We start from the raw sequence: 13,012 nt of genomic DNA, 5'->3' as shown, positions 1-13,012 counted from the left end.
CCACTGCGTCACCCTGGCTCCCATATAACTACATTTCGTCAAAGCAGTACAACCCAATATATAGTTCATAGTGAGGAAATTTACAGCTTAAGTGATCTGACATTATAGAAGCATTTCTCCTAGAGATGTAAATGTCATCTATTAGCTACCCAGCACTATTGGGGAGGAAAGAGAATTTAGTCAGGAGCAGAGTGCTCTCGTGTACTCCACAGAGCCACCTTGGATGTTTCCAGACCCCTCCTGTTTGCAACCAAGCACCCTGGTGCTTCCTGAAGAAACAACATGTCACAACTCCCTTTCTATCATGTAGTTAGACTTTTGTGCCTTAAACCCTCTTGTTCCTTCACCCTCTGGGTAGATAATGCTGCCACCAGGAATTAAATTCCAAACAAGTTAATTTAATTTTTCCTTGAATAATGTGCCCAAACGTTAGGCTACTTCGTGGGAACTATGTGGCCCTGGGGATAAGAATGGGATATATATAAATATATACTCTGGGGTGAACAAAACAACCAAAATAAACCTTTGTTAGTACAAGAATAGGGTTCCCAGGTGCCCGCTGGTGGCTGGCAAACTCCCGGGGATTTGCCCCCTTGTCCACCGATCGCCCAGCAATCGGTGGGAGGGGGCAAGCTCCCAGAGGTTGCCATTCACCGGCAGGCACCTCAAGAGGGCACACCATTCGTGTGCTCCTAATCGGCGTGGCAACGTCACTTCCGGAAGTGATATTGTGGCGCCGTCTGCAGGAGTGTTCCTGCACTTCGTTTGGGGCCGATTTGGGTCCCAAATGGGCTGAATCGGTCCTGTATGGAGTGTGGGAGCGCTCGTGTGGATGGCATGGTGATGTCACTTCCAGAAGTGATGTCGCCACACCAGCTCCCGGACATGTGCTTTGCACACATGTGAAAGAGGACCTCGTGGAGCACACAAGGTAAATGCCAGGGACTCCACCCTCCCGACAGAAGGTGAAGGGTACCTGACATCCCTATACATGAAGCGTATTGGTTTCACACTATTTCTTAAGCTTGGTGGTTTCAACGATAGTTATCTGTTCTTAAAGTTTTTTTCCATAGACTCAGGGCCAAGCTACAAGTGACGAATGACACTTGAACGGCAAGTGGATTGAGTGGAGCACAAGTGGACAGGGAGAAATACACTTGCTGTTCAAGTGTCATTCTTCACTTGTAGCTTGGCCCTCAGTCACACAAAGTAATTTTCCACACAGGTCTTCTTTAAAAGAATAAACTCCACACAAACTTAGATTCATTCAGTCCTTTCCACACAGCTTGCCTGATTTAGATAAATTAATCTCTCACTCAGATATACATAGACTTTCTCAGGTGCACACCGGTTGCCTGCTTTGCCCAGACTGAATGTTTCTCTCAGAAACACAAAGTTCAGTCTTCACACAGAGTGTCCGGCTGAACTAGCATGAGAATCCTTTCAGGCTTCCACACAGGTTGCCTGCTTCGCCCAGAATGAATGTTTTCTCTCTGGTTAGTAACTAAAAACTGCAGTTCACTCCGCCCCTAGAGTACTGCTAATGTCCAATAAGATTTCACTCTATTACCACTTCTCAACTCCGCCCATACTCTCAGTCTTCAACCAATCACCTCACTCACTCATTCCGCTCTTTAAAGAAAACACATACATACTTCAAATCATTACACAACACCTCTCTTGAAGGAAGTAGGGGCGTATTCATCCACTGTTGCCAAATTACACAGGAGTCAAGAGAAGAAGCACTTTAAAGATGGTTGCCAGAAGTGTCTCATGCCTACTCCCAGGGCTTTTTTTCAGCGGGAATGCGGTGGAACGGAGTTCTGACGCCTCTTGAAAATGGTCACATGGCTGGTGGCCCCGCCCCCTGATCTCCAGACAGAGGGGAGTTTAGATTGCCCTCCACGCCCCTGGAGTGGCGCAGAGGGCAATCTAAACTTGGCATTTTTGCCGAGGGCGATTTAAACTAAAAAGCTCCCCCCTTGTTCCAGCTAACCCAAAGTGATGTCATTGTGCGGTCCTGAGTTCCACCACTGAGTTCCACCACCTCTTTTCCCAGAAAAAAAGCCCTGCCTACTCCATATGAATGGATTACTCCTTTGATGGGATATTCTTTTTCACTATTTGCTACGGTACATCCTTCCCCCATCCATCATATATAAAATCAGGCCCAGTGGTGGTACACTGTATGCATCCAAAGAAGTGTACTCTGATTCACCAAAGGTCAAGCTGAAACAAACGTTAGTGGTCTTGAAGATGCTACTGAACGCTGTGTAATTGCAGAAGAATATGTGTTCCTTTAGATGGGGAGCTTTTTCATATTATCCTCTACTCCATGCTATATACACACCCCACGTTTGTACGCACACACACACACACACCTTTTACCTGATTAGGATGAAACCCATCAACAGGTTCTATGAGTTGCCAGTTTTCGCCTCCCAACCTGTGCCATTCTTCCGTAACTGTAAATCAGATAATCGTAGAGGATTATGCACCTGCACGTCCAAAGATCAAATCCACTTCACACAGTATCACAGTAGGCGGTATTTTTAGCTGATGACTGCTACCCATAAAGATTATGATGATTTATGAAACATTGTCAGAGTCAATACTATATTCAATCCTCTTTCCTTCCAGGCAGCATTTAAGCCTGTTCCAAGATATTTATATGCAAGGGAAACTCTTTGAACAGAAATGCTGGCGGAACAATTTGCTTCCAGTTCCAATTAAAGACGGAGCTGAACTTACGAAATGGGAAATGTAATACTAATTCTACACTCTTCCTCTTGTAAGTTTTTGTTACATCTTGTTCAGTGCTTGAAGTTCAAGGCAGTGGATGTCTGGAGACAAAATGGATAGTTTGGGTTATATGTGAGGGCAGAAGTCTTTAATATGCCATGTTCTGTTACTTGCTAAGATATGTTGTGCTGCCTAGAAAAAAAAATGTAACTCATTAAAAATGAAAGACGTTCAGGTATAAATTAGAGCCTCAGATGAGCTAGCAGTCTTTTGCCGTATTTTAGTCATAATTGTAACCAGGCAATTACACAAGGGATCCTTCACCGCTCCTTGATTTGACTGAAAGGGAAAAGAGAGTTGGGTGCCATCAGCTCATTGACGACTCCACACTCCAAAATAGCGATCACTGCCAGGTGCCGCATACAGGTGTTAAAAAACTGTACCACACAGACCAAATCTGTCCTCTGGAAGGACGGCTGAGAACTACCGCAAGCTTCCAGATTTGCTCTTGTCACATCCTCACCTCACCCAGCCCAAATAATGCAAGAAAACAAAACATGTGATATGTCCTAGCTCAATGGGCCCCAGGGATTTGACCCCCCCCCCAGTTCCTCTCAGCAGCCCTGCTTTCTGGCACCATCCTGCCAGGAATAATGACAGAACAATTGAGAAGTGGTGCTTCCAGTTTCCAACCATCTGAGATGGACTTGAAGGATATGATCTGTAGTCTCAAACACCACAGAGGCATTCAGAGTACATCCCCCCCTCCTACACTAAACAAAGATAATCAACCAGGGCAACTAAAGCAGTTTCACTCCCCAACTTTGCCCTGTACAACATCACCAGCTGGGGTTGCCCCTCCCAGCCTGCTTGACCGCATCACCCAAAGAAATGGAAATTCAGTAACATCTAATAATTAGCAACTTTGTCAGCTCAAAATGTTTCTTTTTATAAAAATGGGCAGATCACAGACTCCATCAGGCTGGCAGGTTTGCCTCCAATGAAGTATTGGTCACAGTTATTTAAAACAAAACTGTAATTAGGCCAGGTTGATTATATAAGACTTGATCAGCCAAAGGTGGAATTAGCATGCCCTAGGTCTCAAATCTTCAAAAATCTCTCTCCTATATTCACCCATCAATCAATGATGTCTCTGCTGCTTCAGCAGCAAGCTGAATATATTACTCAGTTATTCAGTATGTACTAGGACTAGAATGTATGCCTGTAGTTTTAAGAGAAGTGCATCCTGGGAGTTGTAGTACTTTACCCCACAGGTTTCAGTTCCAGGGGCATTTAGAACCTGCCAAAACTTGTTAGGGCCATTTCCTCCTTTGTTCATTCATACCTTAGCAGGGAGAAGAGCAAGTCATCTCTTCCCCCCCCCCCACATACAGAGTCTACAAAGCTCCACCATGGACCTTTATTCATGAAAGAGGCACTCTCTCCTTTCATTATTTAGTTGAACTGTGAGTAAAGATTCCTTACATGTATGAAGAAGTTAAACAAAAACAATTTAAGCTTGTAGCCTGTGCGTGTGCATTGACACTTCATGAAAAAGGGCTGAGATTCTCTCCTCACATCTGGATAATGTCATTTGCACTCATAGCTGGAGACAGAAGCCCCTTCTGCACCGTGTACATAAATCCTCACTATTCCTGAAGTCAAGCCGAAAGGCATCAGTTTGTATGTGGCTGTTTGCACCTGTCATATTTGGTCCACATTCTCCCCCTTTTTTCTCATATTTGGGCAGCTCAATTCCAGCTGGTTCTCAAGTTGAGAACTGGGGGGGGGGGCAGGGGAGGTGCAGACGATGACAACCTGCCCACCCTCCGCAAGGAGGCAGCTTTTTAAAAACGTTCTATTTGCAACAGGAGTGGATGGAAATAAGGTGAAATTGACCGGCCTCCTCTACTAAGCTAGGAGGTGAAACGGTGGAAGGTCAGTCAATTTCAGTTGTACCCTCTCTCTCCAAAGGGAACTTCTCTCCCTGTGCTTTTAAACCAGTGATTTATCGATCTGTGCTGGACTTGAAAAAAAAATTAAGAAGAGAAAAGAGGGGAGCAGGGAATAATGGAAAGGAGGGAAATGGGAGTGGCTGGCTAGACAAGAGTAGCCAATCACAATGCAGTGGGCTGGCAGAGGGCAGGAGAAATGGGAAGAGGATGGAACACCAAAAACAGAATATACAGCCTACTGCAAAGTGAATTTTTGAAAAAAGTCAGGCTATAAGTGCTCCCAGGAAAGCCGGGGAAAAGCCGTATAGTGGCTGGAGTGACTACTCATGGTGCAGACGGTCAGGAAAAAAAATGCTGCAGTATGGGAATTGAAGCAGAGAAATTTACCTGTGCAGACTTGGCTGGAGTTGATGGTAGAATGATGGACCTTTTGGTGCCCATAATATACACACTCATTTATTTTGTCCTGCTATCCAATCTGTCAGCTTTTTCAGGGTTTCTGAAGCACTACAATAAAACCATGTGCATACCACAGCACGATGGCTCTATCATATTACCAACATCAACTTTGTGAACAGCCTTTAGTCTTAAAAGCATCAAAAACAGTAACATGCAATGCTACGCTGAGAGAAAAGAACATTAGAAAATGGCCTGACTTCAGAGACATTCTAAAATGCGTGGGTAGGGACTCTACCCCAGTAACCTGCCAGAGAGCTCAAATTCCAAAAGAATTAGGACTTCATCCAAAGTGAAAATTTTAGAGTGCAACTGCTGCTAAATATTTCATACTTCGAGACTCCAAAAATGTTTTGCATCAACTTTAGCAAAAAAAAAAAACCTTGGAAAATAGGTCAGCAATGATAGCTGAGGCAGCTTAGAAAGGAAACTTGACAACTGACACAAAGTCTTTAATCGCAAACAAGCTTATGGGGTTGTGTGAAATCTTGCCAGAGCTGGGATCTCTTGTATTGTGATTGGCTTTTGTTTACCCATGTGAGAAGGTAAACAATATTGATCCCCTCCCCAATTTGACTTCATAGTTGAAAATAATGTGGATAACGAGTCTAATGAAATATTAAGAAGATATTCAGAATGGTTCTGATTGAACAAGCTCTCTGAAGAATTTTAAATTGTCCACAAGGAATCAGCGATTGATTAGCTAAGTGAAAAGAAGTCCCAAATGGGAAAAGTCAGCATACTTCAAAGCACTAAGGCCCCGATCCAACAAGAAATTTGCAGGGATGGAATCCACCTTCCACACACAATTCCTCGCTGGACTGGCAAATATAATAGCTGATTAGGTGCAGATATGAATTTACCCTCTTGCAATACTAAGTTTAATTGATCGTTAGCCAGTAGAATTATGGGCTGAAACTAGAGATATTATCAAGGAAGAATGTGCAAAGACTATCCCTGTAGCCAAAAGAAAGGAGAAGCCTAAATGGACATCTGAGGAAACTTTTTAAAATTGCTAAAGATAGACAAGAAGCAAAAACAAAAGGCAACAGAAATAGGGTCAAAACTCTAAATGCAGCTTTTCAGCGACTTGCACGCAGAGACAAAGAAATCTATTTATAATAACCAGTGCAAAGAAATAGAAGAGAACAACAAAAAAGGAAGAACAAGAGATTTGTTCCAAAAGATCCGAGAAATCAAAGGGAAATTCAAGCCATGGCGTGGGATGCTAAAAGATTAACATGGAAATACAGTATCTGATCAGGACAAAATAAAGGAAGGATGGAAACAATACACTGAGGAACTATACAAAAGAGATGGAACGATGACAGATACTTTTGACGAAGAATCTTTTGATGAAGAACCAGAAATCCTAAAAAGTGAGGTAAAAGCTGCACTCAAAGCAATTGAGAGAAACAAAGCACCTGGAGTAGATGAAATACCAATATTTCTTTCAAGCCACAGAAATGGAGTCCATCAGAATCTTAGCAAGAATATGCCAAGAAATACGGAAAACAAAACAATGGCCCACCGACTGGAAACGCTTAGTCTATATTCCAATCCACCCAAAAGGGGATGCCAAGGAGTGCAGCAACTATCGGTCAATTGCATTAATTTCCCATGCAAGCAAAGTGATGCTCAAAATTATACAGCAAAGACTCTTACCATATATGGAACAAGAAATGCCAGATGTTCAAGCTGGATTCAGAAAAGGAAGAGGCACCAGAGATCACATTGCAAATTTATGATGGCTAATGGAACATACCAGGGAATTTCAGAAGAAACTCGGCCTGTGTTTTATAGATTACAGCAAAGCTTTTGACTGTGTAGATCATGAAAAGCTATGGAGAGTCTTAAAAGAAATGGGGGTGCCACAACATCTGATTGTTTTGATGCGCAACCTGTACTCTGGACAAGAGGCTACTGTCAGGACAGAATATGGGGAAACAGAATGATTCCCAATTGGCAAGGGTGTCAGACAAGGATGCATATTCTCCCTACCTGTTCAACCTCTATGCAGAGTATATCATAAGGAAAGCTGGATTAGATCTAGAAGAAGGTGGAGTGAAAATTGGCGGGAGGAACATTAACAATTTGAGATATGCAGATGACACCACATTACTAGCAGAAAATAGTGAAGACTTGAAACGACTACTGATGAAGGTTAAAGGGGAAAGCACCAAAGCAGGATTACAACTGAACATCAAGAAGACAAAAGTAATGACTACCGAGGAACTACACAATTTTTAAGTTGACAATGAGGAAATTGAAGTTGTTCAAGATTTTCTATTCCTTGGCTCAATCATCAACCAACAGGGAGACTGCAATGAAGAAATCAGAAGAAGATTGAGACTTGGAAGAGCAGCTTTGCGGGAGCTAGATAAGATCCTTAAATATAAAGATGTCTCTCTGGGAACCAAGATCAAGATAATCCAAACTATGGTATTCCCCATTGCCATGTATGGATGTGAAAGTTGGACGGTAAAGAAATAAGTGGGTACTATATCAAATCAAGCTGGAATTCTCCTTAGAAGCTAAAATGACAAGACTAAAGCTATCGTACTTTGGTCACATCATGAGAAGACAAGATTCTCTGGAAAAGTCAATAATGCTAGGAAAAGTGGAAGGCAGCAGGAAAAGAGGAAGACCTAAAACGAGATGGCTTGACTCAATAAAAGAAGCCATATCCTCCAGTTTGCAGGATCTGAGTAGGTCTGTTAGAGAGAGAACATTTTGGAGGTCTTTCATTCATAGGGTCGTCACAGGTCGGAAATGACTTGACGGCACATAACACACACACACACATGAATTTACCCAGAGATTACAGGTGGTACAAAATGCAGCGGCGCGTGTTATTACGAGAGTGCCAAATAAGGCGCATATAACACCGTTCTTATGCAAGCTGCATTGGTTGCCAGTGGAGTACCGGATCAGATTCAAGGTTCTATTATTGACCTATAAGGCCCTGTGCAGACTGGGACCAGTGTATCTACGGGACCATGTCTCCCCATATATTCCCCAGAGGACACTCCGATCAGGGGACAAACAGCTGTTGGTGGTCCCTGGCCCCAAGGAGGCCCACCTAGCCTCGACTAGAGCCAGGGCCTTTTTGGTCCTGGCTCCCACCTGGTGGAATGCTCTGTCTGCTGAAATCAGGGCCCAGTAGGACCTACTATCTTTTCGCCAGGCCTGCAAGACAGAGTTGTTCCGCCAGGCATATGGCTGAGGCTGGGCCTCCGCCTGCCTAGAAAAAGGGGTGTATAAATCTTAACCCTCCCTGTGAAGGCTGTCCACCATCCTGTTTTAAATGTGTTGTTTTTAATGTACATGAATTTTTAAATTGTATTTTTAATATGTTGTTATTCGCCCTGAGCCCGCTCGCGGGGAGGGCAGAATACAAATCTGAAATAAATAAATAAATAAAATTTACACAGTGATGCCACATTCAGATAAAGACTTGCAGTATGGTCTGTATTTGGACTGTTGTGTATGGATGGGGTACAGGCGCATTCCCATCTGCCTGGCAGTACATATCCCTTTACCTAGTTGTGGCTCAGCAGTAGAGTATCTACTTGGCCTGCAGAAGGTCCCAGGTTCAATCCCTCATATCTCTAGTTAAAAGGGCCAGCTGGCAGGCCTCAGTTTAAGATACTGGAGAACCGCTGCTAGTCTGAGTAAACAATACTGACCTTGATGGACCTGTGGACTAATTCAATATAAGACAGCTTCATGTATTCATCAATACATGATCACGATTAGTTTCAGTGTGGCAGCCCCTCTAGATCAGTGATTTTATCTTTTATCACATTCCACCAGCCACTCTGACAAAGAACCTGGGTCTCACCATGACAGGGAAAAAAAGCCCGCTGTGGCAGTTAGACGTTCAAACTGACGGCACTTAGAAGTTCAAAATTTGTGGTAGTTAGAAGGTCAAAATGATGTTAAAGGGACAGCTAGTGGGACTAGTTCACAAGTTACCCTCCAATAATGTATGGAGAACAGTTTTTAATTTACGAACCATGGTAAACAAAGATCAAGTGAGCATGGAGTGGGTCGCAAGCCCCCAAGAATCTTGTCTACTTTCTCAGGAAACATCAATTGAAACTTCACATCTTTCCCTCTAATGATGCATTTAACAGTCATTTATTCAGCTCCTGCATAAACAGTTTCGATTAATATAAAAGCAACGTACTTTCTTTCAGTGGGTAATCCATGTAGAAAAGGTCAAAATTGGCATATTTCTCAGATTTTGCTATTCTTCTCAGGACACTGGAAAGTAGTGATGCCCTCTGGGGACAAAAATTCACAAGAAATATGCGTTTACTGTTACATGTTAAATATAACTGTTAAATGTACATTTATTGTTACGAGAATGTTTATTCTGCCAAGAGTTTAGAGCAGCTCACACTAATATAAACAATAAATACCCTAGGAGCTTTGTACTGCCACAGCACTCCAGTTCTGTCCAGGAAAATAAATGTGAAATTCAATATACCATTTAAAAATCAACGTCGCAAAACCAAACCACTCTTTGCCCAAAGAACTGGCCTTGCTTACACAGCCTTAGATTCTATGCCACAATGACAAATGCTTCAAAATTCAGTTGTAAGGATCAAGTCTTCAAATAAATCTAAGTGTACAATGGCCCATTTCCCACAGGTACAGATGTGACAGATACTGGGAGTCTGTCTACGTAAGACATCTGGCACGTGAAGAACACGTGTTGGGAGATGCAACAGTGGCTAGGAAGGGTAGTTTAAAAAGACAGAGCCGGCAGCAGGGCTTTGCTATACACTGGAGCTGTGTGAAGGGGCTGTGAAATGCCAGCAGGGAAACTTCAGCCCATTATAACCTCTCCTGGTCCAAGCTTGGCTCTGGAAGGCAGCTCCAGCCCATTTTCATTCCTCGCTGTCCTCTGGTTGCGATTCCACACAGTTTTATACTGGAGAGGTGAAGTCGACAGAGCCTTCCAGGAGGCAAAGATGAAATTAACAAGCCCTCTGAGAAGCGATCTCTGCCGGTTCTTTTTAAACATTGCATCTCCCTACACTTGACGAACACATGCCGAGGTGTCTCGTGTAGAGAGACTCGGGCACGTCTGCCCTTTTCTCCAGGGGTTTGGAGGGGAAAGGGGCAAGCCTTGCCAGCAACCTCTAGAAGAGGAGGGTGTAGCAACAGCACATGTTGATCCTCGTTGGAGGTGAGGCTGGGGTACACAGCAACCCCACCTTTCTTTGCCTCTTTTCAAGGGAGACATTTTTGAGGCTGTAGTGACCGAATTGCTCAGAGCTACTTTTTTTTCATTAAGTTAACTCAGAGCAGATTCAGATATTCAGGAGGGCAACTGGTACAAACCTCCACGCAATGGTAATGCTTCAGACGCACCCGGGGATGTTCCTGCTTACACGCTTTGTTTAAAACATTTGCATTTTGCAAGGCAGCACTAGCGAGGTGCTTTCAAATGGGGACGTATGTAAGCAATGTTTTGTTCATTTATTACTGCATTTCTCGCTTTCCCCTCCTCCAAGGAGTTCAAGGAAGCACCCATCATTTTTTTTTTTAATTCTCAGAACCGCCCTATAAAGTAGGTTAGGCTGAGAGAAAGTGGCTGGAGCGAGGTTGCACAGGAGCAATGTAGACAAGAGGCAGGGCCGGCACCTCCATTGAGGCAGCTCTGGCAACCGCCTCCAGAGCTGAGGCGCCGGAGGGGGCGCCAGGGGCAAGGGCACCTACTGCGGAGCTGGCGGCCACGGCGGCAGCATGTGGGCGGCTGAGCAGGAGGGATGGGAAGCCACCCCCGCGCTGTCCCGGCTGCCTGTCATGCCTGGCCTGCACCTACTGCAGCCTCCCAGCCCTCCCGCGCTGCCGCTGCCACCAGCATGTGCCCCCGGCCGGGAGCAGCAGCTGCGAGCCAGGCACGGCAGGCATCTGGGGTGGTGTGTGGAGCAATGGAGCAGGAGGGCTGGGTGCCTCTCCAGCCACCCACCATGCCTGGCTGGGAGTGTACGTCAGCGGCGGCAGCGCGGGGCAGTCTGAGTGGGCAGCCCTCCCGCCTAGCCGCCTGCCACTCTGCAGTCTGGGTACATGTGCACACTTTGCACGCCTGCGCGAGGGGGCAGGAGCAGACCTGAAGCGGCCCCCGGCCTCAGGCGCCAGAAACCCTGGTGCCGGCCCTGCCGAAAGGGAACAAAAATTTCTCTGATCTAAGCCTGGCACCCTAACCACACCATGCTGGCTCTCACAAGCGTAGTCCCATAAAATGATTAAGAAAGGGTTCCCTTGGAGATTTGAATTGTCTCCGTCTCTGAGGGAAAAACACTGACGTCTACTGCACATTTGTAGGCATTTATAACAATTGGGTTAGAGCCGATGGATCTGTTCTGCTAGCATGAGCATTATTTTTTGGTGCCTTTACACCTTGCAGAAGGGAAAAGCATCTCTGATAGAGGAACAGGACTGTGTTGTTATCTGGCTCCATGCAAGTATGTTTGAAGTGGGCAGATATATACAAACCTGAATCAAGTTCTTAGGATTTTAAGTCCAAGCAAAACAATTTCCATTCTTTCTTAGTGGTAGCAGAATCTACGAGATCTGATTTCTCTCGCAAAATAACAGTAACATTAAAAACCAGACCTAGTTTATTGGATGATAGACCTATACACATATTAAGCAATTAATAAGGTAAGTGGCTCAATTAAATCTACATATATCTGCACAGGGCTTTTTTTCTGGGAAAAGAGGTGGTGGAACTCAGTGGTGGAACTCAGGACCGCCCAATGACATTACTTTGGGTCAGCTGGAACAAGGGGGGAGTTTTTAAAGTTTAAATCGCCCTCGGTGAAAATGGTCACATGGCCGGTGGCCCCGCCCCCTGATCTCCAGACAGAGGGGAGTTTAGATTGCCCTCCATGCCACACAGCACAGAGGGCAATCTAAACTCCTCTCTGTCTGGAGATCAGGGGGCGGGGCCACCGGCCATGTGACCATTTTCGAGAGGTGCCAGAACTCCATTCCGCCACGTTCCAGCTGAAAAAAAAGCCCTGTATTTGCATATAAAACCAGATGATGTAAGCAGATGTTGCAAGAGGCGCCAGTCTTGAAAAAGTCATCAATGCTAGAAGGAAGGACCCAATTTATGTGACTTGCAGCTACAGTGTTTCCAAGAATGTATTAAAATTATGTTTTTATATTGCCCTAAGCTCCTTGGAGGAAAAGCAGGATAAATATGTAATAGAATGACAGAAGTTTTCCTCCACTAGAAGGGTCTTCATTTAGCAAGAGGAACAATTAGATCCAAACCATAATTTCAAATTGCTGGTGTATTATGTTCCAAACTTACCTCTGAGGTGATGTTCCTAAGGGTGCCATTTGAAGACAACCATCCATTGCAAGGATTGAGCTGTATGAGTTGGAAATATTGTTTTATCCATTTAGTATGTGACAGAGAGAACAAGTGGATAGGCAAACTTGCTTGTTTGAATGAACTGAACAGAAATTCAAAACATTCCAAGTATCAGAAGTGCTTTATGCATTGGGTTGTATTTTGAGAACTAAATAGGAAATACAGTAAGTGAGGACAATCAAAGCTGGATTACCAAAATTCAGGAAACAGCTGTCCTGAACGGATGTATGATAGACAGCTATCTGAATAACGTCATCTATAATCTTGATTAGTCAATACATCACACGTGTTTTGAATGCTAAAAGCTGGGGATGGCCTCCAAGAACATTCCTCAATTAAATATCAAAATGGCTCCCTCTACTCCCTCTCTACTGGCACATTTCAGGGCATCACCTCTCCCACCTGGTCTTGGAGTCTATTGATCCCAACAGACTTGCTTCTGCCTCAAACAAAATTT

At 44.3% G+C, this 13,012-nt stretch overlaps 1 protein-coding gene across 1 annotated transcript in view; it reads right to left on the bottom strand.

Annotated features, from left to right (window-relative positions):
• Window positions 1-13,012, bottom strand: part of AOAH (acyloxyacyl hydrolase) — a 119,670-nt gene that overhangs the window by 15,760 nt on the left and 90,898 nt on the right. Inside the window, exons 18-20 of the mRNA XM_054990917.1 lie at window positions 12,493-12,552; window positions 9,346-9,442; window positions 2,389-2,465 (exon numbers count right to left, since the gene is read on the bottom strand). Of these exons, the coding sequence (XP_054846892.1) occupies window positions 2,389-2,465; window positions 9,346-9,442; window positions 12,493-12,552 (234 nt within the window). The remainder of the gene's footprint in view (window positions 1-2,388; window positions 2,466-9,345; window positions 9,443-12,492; window positions 12,553-13,012) is intronic.

Source organism: Eublepharis macularius, chromosome 11 (assembly GCF_028583425.1).
Source record: "Eublepharis macularius isolate TG4126 chromosome 11, MPM_Emac_v1.0, whole genome shotgun sequence".
In the NCBI taxonomy this organism is placed as follows: Eukaryota; Metazoa; Chordata; class Lepidosauria; order Squamata; family Eublepharidae; genus Eublepharis; species Eublepharis macularius.
The sequence above is the reverse complement of the archived record's forward strand: the minus strand, read 5'-3'. Positions and strand labels throughout refer to the sequence as shown.